The sequence below is a fragment of the Camellia sinensis genome, chromosome 5 (genome assembly GCF_055761805.1).
Source record: "Camellia sinensis isolate YWXY chromosome 5, ASM5576180v1, whole genome shotgun sequence".
Lineage (NCBI taxonomy): Eukaryota > Viridiplantae > Streptophyta > Magnoliopsida > Ericales > Theaceae > Camellia > Camellia sinensis.
Genome location: NC_138965.1, coordinates 163,850,290 through 163,868,200, shown reverse-complemented (window position 1 = coordinate 163,868,200; position 17,911 = coordinate 163,850,290). Strand labels below are relative to the sequence as shown.

General features: G+C 36.3%; 1 protein-coding gene and 1 pseudogene across 2 annotated transcripts; one reads left to right on the top strand and one right to left on the bottom strand.

Annotated features, from left to right (window-relative positions):
* The first annotated feature begins 1,120 nt into the window (after positions 1 to 1,120).
* HCF101 (ATP binding protein) lies at positions 1,121 to 16,372 on the top strand. Of its 2 annotated transcripts, none has more exons than XM_082870321.1 (16): positions 1,121 to 1,278; positions 1,414 to 1,554; positions 3,380 to 3,522; positions 3,608 to 3,658; positions 4,015 to 4,170; positions 5,093 to 5,236; positions 5,316 to 5,458; positions 5,792 to 5,861; positions 6,016 to 6,111; positions 6,292 to 6,381; positions 6,617 to 6,670; positions 11,555 to 11,678; positions 12,083 to 12,207; positions 14,281 to 14,403; positions 15,096 to 15,164; positions 16,243 to 16,372. In XM_082870321.1, the coding sequence occupies exons 1-15, from the start codon at positions 1,209 to 1,211 to the stop codon at positions 15,162 to 15,164; spliced, it is 1,599 nt and encodes a 532-aa protein (XP_082726447.1). In that variant the 5' UTR covers positions 1,121 to 1,208; the 3' UTR covers positions 16,243 to 16,372. The 2 variants fall into 2 exon arrangements, with proteins under 2 accessions (XP_082726447.1, XP_028064282.1); XM_028208481.2 differs by lacking the exon at positions 16,243 to 16,372 and adding an exon at positions 15,884 to 16,181 and having other exon boundaries at positions 1,122 to 1,278.
* Positions 9,974 to 11,011, bottom strand: LOC145790959 (uncharacterized; annotated as a pseudogene).
* Positions 16,373 to 17,911: the final 1,539 nt, after the last annotated feature.

The window sequence follows — 17,911 nt, the reverse complement described above, 5'->3', positions numbered from 1 at the left end:
AAGTAAGGTGCACAAAACAGTGCAACGCGCAAAATGGCGTGATAAAATGCATGCACAATGCAAGTAAGGTGCACAAAACAGTGCGATGCGCAAAATAGCGCGATAAAATGCATGCACAGTGCAAGTAGGGTGCACAAAACAGTGCGATGCAATAAATAATACAATAGATGCAAAGGGTGACAAACTCCAACCATGATGGAATCACGAGGGGAGGAAAAACAACCAATCAGGCACGTACACAACGCAACTTGAGACAAATTCCAAACACGCTGGAAAACGTTTGATGAAGAGGACACTCAAACCACGCTGAAATTGTGAGAGGAGGTTCGAAAACAAACCGCCCATGCGCATACATGACGCAACTTGAGATAAATTCTAAACACGCTGAAATCGTGTGAGGAAAAGGGACTCAAAGCACGCTGAAATTGTGAGAGAAGGTCCGAAGACAAACCGCCCAAGCGCGTACACGACGCAACCTGAGATAAATTCCAAACATGCTGAAATCGTGTGAGGAAAGAGACACTCAAACCACGCTGAAATCGTGAGAGGAGATCCGAAAACAAACCGCCCAGACGCGTACACAACGCAATCTGAGATAAATTCCAAACACGCTGAAATTGTGTGAGGAAAGGGATACTCAAACTACGCTGAAATCGTGAGAATAAAGCAAATGAAAGGGAAAAAATGCAAATGAAAGGAAAGGGACACTCAATCCTGTGTTATATAAAATGCAACAATTTTTGGTAGAAAAATAGAGAAAATTATATTAAAAAAAAAAGTAAAGCAAATGAAAAGGAAAAAAAAAAAAAACAGAGGAAGTAAAGTAAAGTAAGAAAAGAGAGAATAAACGAGTTCAATATCTTTATTCTGTCTAAATAATTATAATGACAATAAATTAATATAATTTTTCAAATGTCAAAGGTAATATGTATTAAATTTAAACATCAAGAAGTGCAAGTGTGATTTATTCAAGAAAGTATTACAAATTAGTAAAAAAAAATTATAATCTTAATTATTAATATTTATTTTTTCTAAGCACGTGTAATCCCCCTTTCAAAGAAGTCAGCAAACGACGACGTTACAGCTGAGCCTGGCAGATTAGATTTTTGAATCAGATCATCTTTTACGTGACATCATGATAAGCATGAGGCTCACAACACTCTCCTCACCATTCTCCCCCCATTTCCTTCTCTCTTTCTCTCTCTAAAATGCAAATTCTCCACGCCCCATCCTCTCCTCATCTAACATTTCAGAACCCAAAATCGCAATTCAGAGAAGGTCTGCTCCGTTTCACTCCAATTATATCAGCACATATACATACATATATATATTGATCATGTTGTTTGTTTCATTGTTGTGTTGTATGTCAAATTTCAGTTTATTCTGTGACTTTGTATCTTCTTTTTCTTCTAGGGTTTACTTCGCCGGAGAAGCTTTTTCTGTTTTCCACTACAAACAGTTATGTTCAGTCTCAAAGGCATTTAAGGCCTAGATGGGCATCACATAAACGGTCCAATTTGAGCTCCATTTCAGCTGAAGCTGCTTCTGTTGAAGGTAATTTCTTCCTCCTTCAAGCAAACCCAGAAACTTCATTTTATTACCAGAATCAACCTTTTTAAGTTGGGTTAATTACTTCAATATGTGCTCTCGCTCTCTCTCTCTCTCTCTCTCTCTCTCTCTCTGTTTGGGAACTTCTTTTCCAACTTTTTTGTTTTTGTTTTTATTTTTAGTCACATTTCATTTATTTTTTAAACTTTTCTGGGTCACAAATCTAAAAAGTAATTTTTTTTAAAAAAAAAATCCGGAAAAAAAAAATTAAAATAAGAAGAAGAAAAAAAGTTAACTATTTTTGCGTTTCTAAACTCTTTTTTTTTTTTAAATTTTTGGTTTGTCTGGATAAGTAGAATTTAAAAACCTAAAATTTTTTGAAAATTTTCAAAAAAGTTCTTCAAAACGAAAAAAAGCTAATAAAAAAGTCCCACAAAAGCAAACCCAAACATCCACTCTCAACAATTTAATTGTGTCAATTTAATTATTAAAAGTGTTCTAATTTATTGTATCAAGGTTTATATTGTGTCAATTTAATCTTAATATATGAAAGTGTTCTAATGTGTAACACTGTCCGGGGGAATTTAATCCTAAGGTCCCTCGTTAGTGCATCTTGTTTTGTCTGAGGCCTCAGGTTCTCTTATTTTTTGAGATTGAAAAAAGGATGCCATATGCATCCGTGGGCCCAGGTTCTCTTTTTTTGATGTATTTAGTTTTGGCTGTTATCAATATAAAAAAAAAATAAAAAGTAAAAAAATAAAAAAAGGTCATCGTGCACGACATCATGACTACGTTGGGACACTTTTTATAATTTAAATATTGGGCATCAAAATAACACAAAATGCGAATTTTAAGTACCAAAAGTGTAATTAATCTTTTTAAGTTTATTGTTATACAGTGGTATGGATTAGACTTGTGTAGTAATTAAACTTGACCTCAGTCATACTACCAATTTTAAATTGCAAGTGAACATACTAGGAATAATGAAAGTTGTGGCCTAGTGGCATGGAGGCAGCACTTAGGTGCTTGCAAGGTAGAGATTGGAGGTTCAACTCCCCTGCAGCTAATTTAATAATTGACAATTGACTCTCGCTGATAAAAAAAAAAAAAGAAGAAAACTGTTTAATAAAGTATCTCTGTTCTCCAAGTGAAAAATTATGAATGCTTTGTTACAAATGTTTTCCAGCGGAAGAAAGATAACAGAATAGAACCTAGGTATTTGGAGCTCGTGAACTTAGGAATTTGATGCAAAATATTCTATGGAAACTCTGCATAACTTTTGAAATTCGTGATGGCCAAGGTGACAAATTATGTGACAATGTTTTATTGAATAACATTCAAAATAAACATTTTAGGGCGATGTCAGACTATTTGAAACAAATGTGCAAGCCCTAGCATACTTAGTGAGACTGCAAATTGAATACATTTGGTGGATTGTTATGGTTGTTCATTCTATTATGTGTTGAGAAGCAAATACAATCTATAGAAGCTTAATTGTAATGCTTTCTTGTTTATGTTGGTCCTTTGTATCGCCTGTGCCCAAACCAAATTTCTTCTACATCCCCTTGGGACACACCAAAACCTCATGCAAACCCAAATTCTTAAAAAGTCTAAACAAAATTTGAAACAATCTGAACAAGGAAATACAACCGAATAGGAAGTTAAATAATTCACAAGACTATGCCACTTGCTCTAATGTAATTCCGCTATTCTGTATTTCCTTTCAATATTCTATTTGCCTTTTGTTGTTTGATCCAGTTGAGTTTTTGTTTTCTAAATAGTTTGTATCAATTGAAACATAACTTTTTCTTCTTTTTTTTTTCATTTGTAGCTGGTACTACTGCAGTTTCAACTGAGGCAGCTGCCAGTGATGTATTGAAAGCCTTGTCTCAAATTATTGATCCTGATTTTGGGACAGACATTGTCTCATGTGGGTTTGTGAAGGATCTCCATATTGATGTAGCTTCGGGAGAGGTCATTTAGAACATGGATGTGATAAGTTCCATAACCTATATGTAAAGTTTACTTCCTTGTTCAACATTCTAACTTTGCATTTCAGGTTTCGTTTCGGTTAGAGCTCACTACACCAGCATGTCCAATCAAGGACATGGTAAATGAAATATAACCACAATTTTTGATGAAGAACTGATGTATGTTTCAAGTGGTGGATTTTTTGTTTTGGTGGTTTTCTTTCATTCACTTGAGGTTATTAGTGATGGAAATTTTTTAAGGAACCAGATGTTTTTTTGTTTGTTTTGATTTTTTTTTTTTTTTTTTTTTTAATTAGCATGAATGAATTTTCTTCAACAATATGTATAAAAACAGTGGCTTTCAAAGCAAATTAAACTACCAATTCAGGAGCAAGTTTCAATTCTGAATTTAATTCTTTTTATTTTTGGATGAGATTTTAACTCATTTGAGTAGATAACAATTTACAAAACGTGACAAAATTTAATGTCTTGGCAGTTTGAGCAGCAGGCAAATGAGGTGGTGGCAGCAGTTCCTTGGGTTAAAAAAGTCAACGTGACAATGTCTGCCCAACCAGCAAAGCCCATATTTTCTGGGCAACTTCCACCAGGGCTACAGACAATATCAAATATTGTGGCAGTATCAAGTTGCAAGGTGGAAATTTCTGCGTGACAGGAATGCTTCTTCTGTTTGTTGGTAGCTTGAAATTTTCTGGATATATGGCATCACTTCATATAAAACTGTTAATTGTTCAAGGTTCTAAATTGTGTATTCAATGTGTTCAATCATACTAAACCTTTCTCAGAGTAATTCTTTGCACAGGGAGTACAGAATTCTAGAAATATTTTGCTTAATAATAAGAAAATAGGATGCAAGTATATCAATGTTATTATTTTCGCTAGAACCAACTAGGATAGGATCTTGTATTCCTGGAAAGTTCTTACTTGAAAGAGGTAACTTATCATTTTATCAAGTATTATATTATTGCAAGTATCTTCTCAACTGTAGCACTAGCCCCATGTTACTTGGAATATGGATTGTTTTGGTATGTGGAACAGGAACGCGAACGCGGTATGCCACATGCTGTAAATTGTGGTACGACACCTGTAGACTTGTACAGTTTACACTTTAAAAATTTAAGGTATCTATATTCTAATATATATATATATATATATATTAAAACAATTGGACTTCCAAATTTATTATATAGCAAAATATTTCTATAAGCATTATGACTCATTTTTGACATCTTGTCATGTCAAAACTTCAATCACCTCAGCTTTTAGTTCATTATATTTAATATGTTTCACTCCAAAGAAAACCTTGAGGAAATGTATTGGGGGAAAAAAAAAAAGGATTGCTTTGGATCACTAAATTTATTGTTTTGAAATGAAAATGTACCACGTTTCAGAATGTGTGTTCCAAAAGGTAATTTGCTAGGGTATCAGCATTTTCTGGTAACACTACACCAGCTCTTATTATATTTTAAGCAAGTTATAATCGTAGGTGCTGTTCAGACAGATTTGCTTGTTGAAGAAAAGATCTTAGTTTTACATCTACAATGCTGTAACTGCAGGGAGGTGTGGGGAAATCAACTGTAGCTGTAAACCTAGCATACACTTTGGGTGATATGGGTGCTAGAGTCGGTATCTTTGACGCTGATGTTTATGGTCCTAGTTTACCAACAATGGTCTCCCCTGAAAACACACTGCTTGAAATGGTAATATTCAAATTTGAACTGAAATATACCTGCAATTTACTGAATTGCTTCAATTATGACATTCACAACTGTCCTATAGAATCCAGAGAAGAGAACCATTATTCCGACGGAATATTTAGGAGTCAAGTTGGTATCATTTGGATTTGCTGGACAAGGTCGTGCAATAATGAGGGGTCCAATGGTTTCTGGAGTTATCAACCAACTATTGACTACAACTGAGTGGTATGGTATGCCTCATTTTAAATTAAAACGTCAATATGAAATAACTGACAATTGAGATTGGCATATTTTTTTGGGACATCACTGAAAACTCTAGCTCCATAAAAGTCAACTTCTTGTTTTATGCATTATTTCAATGTGTATCCAAATAATTGAACCTTAACGAATTAACTCTCCTCAAGCCTAATCACCAATTTTGTAGGTGATAGCGGCCCTATTTATTAAAGTTAGAGAAACTGGCTGAACCAACTGTTAAGCTTATTGATATATCTATCAGCAAGTTAATGTGGAATTACCATATCTTTTTCTTTTTTACCTTTCATTGAAATTTTGTAGGGGAGAGCTGGACTACCTCGTAATTGATATGCCCCCTGGAACTGGTGATATTCAACTTACTTTATGCCAGGTGCTGCCTTTAATGCTTTCATTTCTCTAGCATTTTAACTTTCTTAGTATTTGTGCACAGATTCTGAAAGTGATTCCTATGCAGCTCTGTTCTTCTCTAATCTTTCTCAGTCTTAATACTTTCTTTCTCCTGATTTGAAACATTCAAATTTCAGGTAGTCCCATTAACTGCTGCTGTTATTGTCACCACCCCTCAGAAGCTCGCATTCATAGATGTTGCAAAAGGAGTTCGCATGTTTTCAAAGCTTAAGGTGTCTGTTTTTCTATGTTGCAATACCTCCCTATCCATTTCAAACTGGTTTAGTCTCTGAAATTTCTTTAATCACTGAAGGCAAAAGGGACAGATAATTTGTGATCATGCAAATGCTAAGCATTCTTCTTTGTTGCAGTCTCTTTCATTCGTAAATTCACTTTCTGTATTTGTTTTTCAGGTTCCATGTGTTGCTGTAGTTGAGAATATGTGCCACTTTGATGCTGATGGAAAGCGATATTACCCATTTGGTAGAGGTTCAGGTTCTCAGGCATGTACCTAATTCCATATCTGAGCTTTCTTGTTTCATAAAGGATTCAAAATCATGAGATTGGTTGAATTGGATAGTCCCTAACAGAAGATCCCTATGTATTGAGAGATGGGACATATTTGGAAAACCTTGATTTTGGTCACTATAGAATACCTATGTTCATATCCACACGCAAATACCGAAGATGTATGCTTTTATATTTTTTTTCCTAATTATCTGATCTGTATATCTGCAGGTTGTCCAGCAGTTTGGAATTCCTCATCTGTTTGATCTTCCAATTAGACCAACTGTGAGTACTACACTCAGTTTTGTTCATGAATACAAAAAGATCTGCTCTTGCATGTGCATATATTCATTCTATTTGTTAAATATAGTAATTATATATTCTGTTTATCATACCTACCATACTATATTCATTACCATATTTAGGATTATCATACTTAGATTTCTTTCTTCTTATATAAAGGAGTCTTGTATATATTGTTACATTAATTATTCAACATAATATTGAATATACTCATTATATAATATTCTCTTTCTCTCTCTCTATCTTAGATATTGTAACATGGTATCAGAGCTAGGTTAAGTACCTAGTAATTTCGCTTAACCGGCGGGCGGGCATCCTTGCCTTGGCCGCCTGCCGGACCTCAACCCATTCTGCTGCCATATTTTCCTTTCAGTATCGCTTTGTGGTGATCTCTTCCTCTGTCCGTTGATTTATTCGTATCCTAAATATCTCTATCATATATATATATATATATTTTTTTTTTTTATACTCGCAATCTTCTTTATTTTTTTGTGCTTGTCTACTCTATCTCTCTCTCTGATTTAACCTCAAATAGATTTCTATCTTCAAACCTATTTGAGTTTGAGGGAAGATATCATACCTATATCATGGTGAGCATGGTTATACATCATGCAAACAACCCAAGCCGCCCCCTTGGCGCACTCCCTACGCTGCCCTCTTGGCGCACTCTCTAAGCCGCCCCCTTGGCGCACTCCCTAAGCTGCCTCCCTTGGCGTACTCTCTAAGCCGCCCCCTTGGCGCATTACCTAAGTCGCCTCCCTTGGCGCATTCTCTAAGCCGCCCCCTGGCATACTTCTTCATCTGTTGCCATCACCATTTAACATCACGTCATAAGTTACGTGTGTGCACGTTTGCTGGTTCAACACCCGTTCCGACACGACCATAAACTATCTCAAGCGCCCCTGTGCTCCCATCTGGACTTTGCAATCTATTTGTTTTGGATCTATTCATGTTTTATTTTATTTTTAGTTTTATTTCATGTTTTAGTTTCTCTCTCCAAACTCAAGTGGTATACCTACTTGAGTTTGAGGTGGGGTGTTTATTATAGTAATTATATATTTTGTCTATCATACATTCCATACTATATTCATTATCATATTTTGGATTACCATATTTGGATTTCTCTTTTCCTATATGAAGGAGTCTTGTATACATTGTTACATTAGTTATTCAACATAATATTGAATATACACATTATATAGTATTCTCTTTCTCTCTCTCTTAGAGATATTGTAACACTATTAAAGTTTGTTATACATTTATTTTGGTCTGTCATGGCCCATTTTGATACATAAACCTATTCCGTCGTATTATCCGTAAGTATATTTAATGGATTATGTTACAAAATAATCTTATATGTAGAAATTTAATGTATAAAGAGAAATGATTGTATTATTGATTGATTTATTGAATGTTACAATGATTCCTATATATAGAAGAGTAGGTGGTAGTAGGTGGTAGATGGAGTAGGTAAAGTGGAGGTGGTAGGTGGAGTAGGTGAAGTGGAGGTGGTAGTGGTGTAGTGGGTTAGGTTTAGTGGAGTAGGTGAGGTGGTAGTGGTAGGTGTGTAGTAGGTGGATTTTAACAGCCCCCCGCAAACTCAAGGGGGATAGGAACTAACCAACTTGAGTTTGGAGAGAGTAACAAAACAAGAAAATACATAAAAATAAAAGAGGATAGGAGACTGTATGGTCGTGTCAGACCATTGGTGAAGACACTGGATGGTGGTGTCATAACGTTGTAGAGGATACTGTATGGGGGTGTCATAACGTTGTAGAGGACACTGTATGGTGGTGTCATAACGGTGTAGAGGACACTGGATGGCGGTGTCAGACCGATGTAGAAGACAGTTTATGGGGTCATATCGGACCGTTGTAGCAGACAATGTTGTGACAGTTGTTGTGACAGTTTACAGAGTCTTGCTGGACCCTTGTAGAAACTAACCGGAATCAATGTCGGGACAGTTTACAGAGTCTTGTCGGACCCATGAAGGAGCTAACCGGAATCAATGTCGGGACAGTTTACAGAGTCTTGTCGGATCCCTAAAAAGTCGCACCCTCAAAAAGTGTGCCCAATCTTTCAAAAAGCGTGCCATCAAAAGGCGTGCCCAATCCATAAAAAGGCGTGCCATCAAAAGGCGCGCCCAATCCATAAAAATGTGTGCGGGACATTATGGTGAGGCGCGTGACTACCTTGGCTGGCGCGCCCGTTTTGTCGTCTAGCGTCAAGTGGCGCGCGAGGCGTGTATCTGCCCTGGCTATTTAAACCAAGGTTGAGGCGGAGGCTGTGCAAACCAGTCTGAAACCGCTGAACATTGGCATTCTGAAACACTCTGTAAACACTCTGTAACCAACTCGTCTCTGAAACACTCAGTAACCCATAACATGGCCTCTTCTTCCCGTCCAGCTACCCAGAACATGGCCTCTTCTTCCCGTGGTCTGCTTACTCTCTTTCCCAACCTCAACGAGTCCACAAGAGAGATAACCTGTGCGGTTGCCCTTGAACCTCAACCAAACGCCCCTGAGTTTGCTCCGTTGACCTTTCCTATGTGGTCTGTGGAGCAAAGAATGGCAGCGCAATCAGATATTGAGGCGAATCAGTATACATTGAAGTCATGTGTGGAAACCATGACTGCGGTCACAAACTTGTCGCACCGGCTGCAGAGTAGGACAAATGAGGTGCAGCAGTTAAACGCCCAACTGGCTCTGCTCCAGCGCATGTATAAGGATGCGCGAGCAGAGATAAGTGTGCTAAAGGCGGAAAATAAGGAGCTGAAGCGGAAGGCCACCGTTATGTTCCGATTTGGAGGTCCGCCATATGCTGCAGTGGAGGAGCAGGGTGGAGTGATCGTGCCCAGTGGAGTGGGAAACACGGAGGCAACACCGTTAAGGGCCGCCCAGGACGGAGGCAAGAAGAAAAGACCGGCGGAATAGGCGAAGAAGTGAGGTCGGTGGGTGGCCGTCTGCAGAAAAGAAAACAAACCTTTTGGTGTTGTGTTTTGGTTTGTTGTTGTTGTTGTTGTTTTTTTTTTTTTTTTTTTTTTTTGTGTGTGTGTAAAATTGTGATCGGGGTTAATCCCTGAGATGAATAAATTATGGTTTGGTGTGCAAAGCTATATGGTATGAATGGAATTTGAAAAAGATAAAAAATAATGTGAAAGAAAAATAAAGAAAGAAATAATAAAAATATATTTGAAATCAAAATGAAAGATGGGGAAATAAGGAAAGTAGTTTGGAGAAAATAAATAAAAATAATGGATTTTGAAATCAAACGGAGGAGAGAGAGGGGACAAGCCCATGTGAGGGAAAGAGGGGTTTAAAGAAAGTGAGGGAGTGGGTTGATTAAAAAAAAGGATTGTGGGTTTGAAAGTGGAAAGATGAGAGAGAGAGAGAGTGAATTTGTTTGCTTTAACAAGATGACAAACTTGGGCACAAGTCTTCCACTGTGAGAATAAACCCATAAGTTCTCTTAAACATCTCCCGAAGACCACCATATTGTTTAACAGAAATGCCACATAGAACTAACACGTAGAATGCCCACATGGATGCCCACAAGAAGAAACACACAACTGGTTTCCAAGAGAAACAAATTAGTTGCACTGGTTGATTTTTCAGTTCCTTCTGTTGACCTGTCAGTTCACAGGAATTCCTTTGCAGTAACAATTTCCTTGGGAGAGCATCTGGACCATAACCTAATAAAAGAATCACCGGTACAATCAGAATAGCAGGATAAAGGGACAAATGTGTTGCTATGACCCATCCAAAAGCTGCCAATGGAATTTGTCATGTACAAGCTCCATAAAGTGACAGTATGATGACCAAATTTTCAATTGGAGAAGTAGACAAACCCACACAACTGACTATGGTAAAAGGATTCCATAAGTACACCAGAGCAGCCATATCCCCAGATGAAAGAATCTCTGAATTTTCCAACAGTCCAACAAGGCCTAGTGATTTCAATCTTTGAGAATATGCTTTTTGAAGATTCAGGCCAGTTGAACGAATAAGCATTGCAGTGACAAAATCTGCATAGGGAGACATCGAGGACTGTTTCAACCAGTAACCTTCAGCCAGGCGGCGGAGGGAGGTGAGAGGAGTGGAGACTTTGGGACGAGAGGACATGTCTTGTGTTCTTACATCTGAACACATACACGGCACCGAGACAGTTAGAACAGGTCGGCGGCAGCACATGTAGCTCGCATGAGCAGTGAATGAGAAGGATGATGGACGGACCAACGACGTATTGGGTAGGCGTCGTGGTCAGCAGTCACGGCTGACAGACGCAGCAATATTGCAGGTGCTGGACACGAAGCATGCAAACCATGCGAGTTGGGATGGTCGGCGACGGTGCCCGGAGTTGCAGCAAGGCAATCTGTATCTGCAGTAGGCCGAAATGAAACACTGGTTGCGAGAAGAGTTGGCGTCAATTCGAGCTAGCAGTGGTTTGAGTTGCTGCAGTGGTTGGAGGTTTTGGTAGGTTTTAATTGGTTGAGATCTGGCGGGCGGTTAAGGCAAAGTTGCCGCCCGCCAGAAGGCGAAGAGCACCAAGAGCTTAACCTTGCTCTGATACCATGTAGAAATTTAATGTATAAAGAGAAATGATTGTATTATTGATTGATTTATTGAATGTTACAATGATTCCTATATATAGAAGAGTAGGTGGTAGTAGGTGGTAGATGGAGTAGGTAAAGTGGAGGTGGTAGGTGGAGTAGGTGAAGTGAAGGTGGTAGTGGTGTAGTGGGTTAGGTTTAGTGGAGTAGGTGAGGTGGTAGTGGTAGGTGTGTAGTAGGTGGATTTTAACATTATATATATATATAAATCCGATTTTGACCAACAATTTAGAATTTGATATCCTTTACTATGCCAGCTATCTGCTTCTGGAGATAGTGGGATGCCTGAAGTCGTGGCTGATCCTCAAGGAGAAGTTGCCAAAACTTTCCAAGAACTAGGAGTTTGTGTTGTGCAACAGTGCGCCAAGATTCGCCAACAAGGTATTTTTCTCTCTTTTTAAGTCTGCGGAAGATTTAAATGCACAAAAGGACCAAAGCAATTATAACTGGCTTGTGTGATGCAATTATTACCTAGGGTTTATATTTCAATGTCAAAGTGAATTACAAATGTCAAACTCCAAACATAATGTTTAAATTTCACGAAGAAAACTGTAAAGTGTTTGTGATTTTAAAAATGTTGTATTTAATATGAATGTCAAGTTGGGGAAACCTAATGAGAAGTTAAAACCATGCCACTCAATAAGGAAGTCAAAATGCCATGATTATCAGTGTGGAGAAGCTATTTGTTGTCTGGAGCTTAACAAGGGTAATTAGAATTTTTGGCTTGTATAACTGATATTAACTTTCGAGTTGCTTCGATGAAATATTTTATTTTTTCTCTTCAGTTTCAACTGCCGTCACCTATGATAGATCTATTAAGGCAATCAGGGTGAAGGTACCTGCATCAGATGAAGAGTTCCTACTGCAACCCGCAACTGTGAGACGAAATGATCGTTCAGCCCAAAGTGTGGTATGTAGAATGACCATTTTAGAAGTGTTTTATCTTCCTGAATGATCTTTGCAATAAACAGTTTTTCATTCATTCTTTTATATTGTTATTGTTGGTCATACTTGTTCTTATCAAGATAGGCCTTTGCTTTCTGCACCTGCACAGAAAGTCTTAAAAAATGTAATGGACATATGAGATGGGAATCAGACTAAAAACACCAGTATGTTTGGGGATATTGCTCTGAGCCATCGTAAGAATGCAAAACATCTGTTCTGACTCTACTCCAGTCCAGGACTATTACTGGGTTCTGACTGTATACAGATGAAATTAACTTTTACCACAAAAGTATAACTTTGCCGTTCGTAACTTTAGGGGTGCTCACCATAACTTCACCATTTATAACTCTCACACACCACAAAAATTCATTACTTTCACCACAAAAATCATAACTTTTCTTACGATGTTGCACCTTTTTAGGGGTGCACACTGTAGCATTTATGTCAGTAAAAGGTATACACCTTTGCTTGTGAGGCAAACACCCCCAATCAACCTGTGAAATGAAGCTATGCCCTCTGTTGTTTGCAATACAAATGGGATTTCGTAGTTCATTTGTACAGATGGCCTTGGACACACTACTGTTGCATATCTAATGGTATGGGAACTGTCCATCAAATAGAGGAAATAACCCTTCAAACTGGGCTGCTTTACAAGGGTTTTAGAAATCTAAGATTTACTCAAGCTAAGGAATCAAAACTTCATTGTTTTAAGGGATGAAAACGATATTGATATCAGACGGGGGATTTATCTTGCCCTGTTGGACTAGATCTGGAACTGGAACATTTGAGTGAAGTCAAACATCAGGTTTATCGTCCTTCACATCTTTAGAGAAAGTAACACCCTCCAGCATGAGTATACACATGTGCACGCACACACAGAATCAGTGAGATAGAGATCTTATAGTTGTGATTTTAGCTTGCTTGTGATGATTTTGGTTTGAATTAAATATGCTTTTACTATTGAATTTTGTGATGAGGAGTCCCTAATTTAAATCGCTGGCTTGATGGAATAAGAACACAGTTGAATAGTCAAAAGCTCATGCTGCATAGCATGAGGAAGTCAGTGGATTAGTCTAGAGGTAGAACTCAACTGCTTGTGACCCAGGACTTCTGAAACTGGTGGTTGGAGATATAGTTGAGGGCATTAAATCTTACACTAGGTGTTCGGGGGCTGGACATCATCTGGGTCTGGCCAGGCTTGCACTAAATCTGCCCTAGCTCAAACATCGGGCTATATAGTCTACCCATGCCTAGCCCTATCAGAAAATACAATTCTCAAGCCTACCCATCAGGCCTCTATATTATTAACCGTTTAAAAATAATAATTAAATTAATTCAATCTAACAAGTAACAACCGAACGAAAAAGAAAGAAGCAATTTGTAAACAACTAACAATAATTAGGAAGAAAACTGAAACTTTCAGCCCAAACCAATTAAATCTCATGAAAGAAGTTTGCTGGAAATACTTCATACAACATAGCAACTTTAGCATAACAGTGCAATGTAAATGATGACATTCGTATGATCTTCTAGCAACTCTTGAAAATGGTAATGCATTTGAAGTGATAGAATCTATTTCCCAAGCACTATCCTTCACAAAGTATTATATTTTAATACATACTATTGAGAGGGATGAATATTTTAGTGGGCCAAGTCAGGCTACAAACCTAAATCTGGAGCCCAACCCATTAATTTGACAGGCCTAAAATATTGGCTTAGCCCAGTCTTGTGGGCTCAACTACCCTTCCCAAGCCTTGAAAAAGTAGGTATGGGTTGGGGGGGTTGGGTGGGCTAGCCGGCCAATGCCCACCCCGTCGGATCCTAATGATAAGGAAACAAAATGTTATTACATGAAAAAAAAGGGGGCCTTGACAATTTTGTTTTCGTTTTCTCAGTTCAATTATTACTTTTAGAATCTCCAAATGCATGTCTTGACTTTATATTACATTTCCTTTTGAAGTCAACTATTAATTATTTATTTATTTATTAATTATTATTATAGTTATTCATTTATTTATTTTTTATTTTTTGGGAACAGGATGAATGGACTGGTGAGCAGAAACTACAGTATAATGATGTTCCCGAAGATATTGAACCTGAAGAAATTCATCCAATGGGAAACTATGCTGTATCAATAACATGGCCAGATGGATTTACCCAGGTATTGGACCTATTTTATTTCGCCAAATAACTGCAATCTGCAAGCATTATTCATTAGACAAACACACGATAAGATTTCAACCAAGTGACAAAGTGTTTGGTTATAAAAACTTCTTCAGGTATTGGACCTATTTTATTTCGCCAAATAACTGCAATCTGCAAGCATTATTCATTAGACAAACACACGATAAGATTTCAACCAAGTGACAAAGTGTTTGGTTATAAAAACTTCTTTACTTGTTTGCACGCATAATATTGAATTGAAAAATATTATGTAGTACGCATTTGTAATCATAAAATCATTATTCATCTATTTTAATATGAATTCTACAAAGCATCTATCCCACATTCATATATATGATGCAAACTATGACTTAAGAAAGAAATGTTTGTCTTGTCAATTATAATAGCACGATTTAAGGAAGAGATCTAACAATGTCACGGCAAATCAAAAAGAGTTTTAAACTTTATTTTAAGAACATATAAACTGATTCATAGACCAATCAGATTGCAGCACATAATTAAAAAATAAATAAATAAAATCAAAAAAATGAGAAAAAAGGATTGAGCTTTGTAGTGGTGATAACCTCACTACATTTTGCAATTATATATATATATATATTATAGATGCCAAATTCTAATCTCTGCAAGACTTGAATTATGTGCTCTTCTCATTATCTGGTTTCTTTGCAGATTGCCCCTTATGATCAGTTGCAAACGATAGAGCGCTTAGTTGATGTTCCTCAACCTACTCCTGCCTAGGTAAAAATTCCATCTAATGCTATAACGAAACAAATTTGAAGTTGCAATGAGAGGGTGTGCTCCTCACCCTTAAGCTAGGTTTTCGAGTCGAGTTCTAGCCAAGACCATGTAACATGGTATAAGAGATGTATTACCAGGGATGACAATTGAAAAGCCTAACCTATACTTCTCCTTAAAATCCAAGTATTAAGGAGAGGGAAATTGAAGCCTTATAACTAGCACAGATGGAACAACTCTAAGTGATGTGGGACACATTCCAACACACCCTCTTGGACTGCAACATACAATAGTCAGACAAACGGCAAACCAGTCACATGCCCAACCAATCTTTGATACCAAATTGAAAAGTCAAGTCTATACTTCCCTTCAAAATCTAGGTGTTAAGGAGAGGGAAACTGGAGTTTTATAATAAGCACAAATGGGGCAACTCTAACCATCCCTGGCCTACACGTTGCTAGGCGTGATGACCTCTCACCACTCTCACCGAGAGAAAGTACCTATTCAACCATACCCAAGATCGTGTCATGTTACCCTCACCTCAAGGGTCCAAAGATATATTTTCTACCATACCTAATGTCATGTCATGTCACCCTCACTTCAAGGGGTTGAGGTCTACCCAAGATCGTTGAGGTCCAAAGATATATTTTTAAAGTTTGTTCATTAATTTTACTTTGCGGGATATATGAGTGAAGTTCTAATCATATTTTTCTTTTCTACAGGCATAATTAAATGAAAATTGGATGGTGATTATATTTTGAACATTCTTAATGCATACCAAATGCGCACTAAAAAGATCATTAAGTGTCTTTAAAAAAAAAAATCTGATAAATTGTAATTCTAATACATTTATGTAACTTCTACCTCCCCCCCCCCTCTCTCTTCCCTATTTTGTCAATATTTGGAGGTTTTGTTTTTGTTTGGATGAATAAAACACAGTTACTGATTATAGATCTACATAGTAATAGGCTTGTTATGTAACTATTCTGTTATTTCAATTTCAGTGATTTTTTGGGTGCATAGTAGAGCTAGTTAGCATCGAGTGATGCTAAACATGCAGTGTTTTTTTTTTTCTCCTCAGGTTAATAGGTACACTGTTGTCATACATGGAAAACCCTAGGAACTATCTTTTACAGATTGACACATGATAGGGCTTGTGAAAAAATTTATTATTAGAAAGTTACAGAAAGGATGTTTTTAATTTCTGTTTACTAATTATTAATTTTTAACTTATTAAAAGCTATACCAAACAAAGTGTGTTCAAGAATATGAAAGTTTTTTATTAGTTAAATTATTTTATTTATTTATGTTAAGGAATTTGCAAGATAAGATATTTTGGACTTCCTTGAAAGAGTCACTCGGCAAGCAACCATTTATTGGAATTACAATTTCTCTCATCAGTCACTCGTCAAGCAACCATTTATTGGAATTACAATTTCTCTCATCACCTATCGTGTAATTTTTTTACACTAACAGAAAAATAAGAATAAAATGAGATTTGCTTACTCTCTCATTTTTTCTGCTCTTATTCCTATTTATATTAATTAAATACGTTAAACACGTATATAAATATTTTAATTTGTTAAATATAATATGAGTAAAATATCAAATCGTTGTCACAAAAAAGTTAAAATAAAAGATGATAGCAAATGTCCTTTTTTTCCCTCGTGCTTGTTTAGTTCATGTTGAAAAATTGGTAAGTGTGACAAAAAATTTCAAAAACATGATACAGAGATTCATGCTATGTTTGGAACTAGAGGGGAAAACTATATATGTTTTAAATTTATTTATTTTATTTTGGTATTGTCATCCACTAGTATCTTTATTATTTTCATTTGATGTGGGCTCTATCATGCTACCATGTACAAACTGACTTTTAAAACTAGACTTTTGCTCACCTAAACCTACTTTTTGATGGGGCAGTGTTTGGTTAGTGTGATTTTGGCTCACATTTTTTTTCTTCATTTTAGGAAGGGGGCACTGCTACTTGGACCATTGAATTATATGAAAACTAACCACCCATCAGCCGTTTTGTTGGTTGGGTGTGGGGGTACCACCACAAACCAACTAATAGAGTGTCAACGCGTGGCCCAAAAAAGCAGCTTAGTCGGTCTAATAAAATCGTGTTTTTTAAATAATGTATTTTAGATTTATCCGAAATTTCAAAATTCCTCAATTGAACTTTTATTTGGTGAGAAAGGTAGTTTAATTTATTTTGTTTCATAAATTTCATAAGAAAATGTGCATAATTGAGTAAAGGCAAAATAAAGTATTTTTTTTCTTAAACAATATTGTCAGAGTAACATGTTATTAATTAGAGAAGCATGTTATTCTGAACCAGAATAATATGTTACTATCAAAAAAAGTAACATGTTACTGTTTATATCAATTTTGACAGTAATAATTTTTTTTTTTAAGAATTTCATAATCAACATGAATCTTATTTGATAAATCTTGATGAGAGGATTTTAAAAATACTAATTTGATTAAAAATCGATATCTAGCTCAAAAGTTATATTATTTTAAAATTTAATATTTTAATAATAGTGGAATGTATTGAACTTTTGAAAGAAAACTTTTTGTGATTTTCTTAATACATTAAAATTTTATTGTGAGGAGATTTTGATCAAATCCCCCACTTTCTAGACCTAATATAATATGTTAGGGAGATGTTTGATTGATAATTAGAGAAAATATAAAAGAAAAATACCTTAAATATTTTAATAAACTGTCACATTATGAAATTTGAA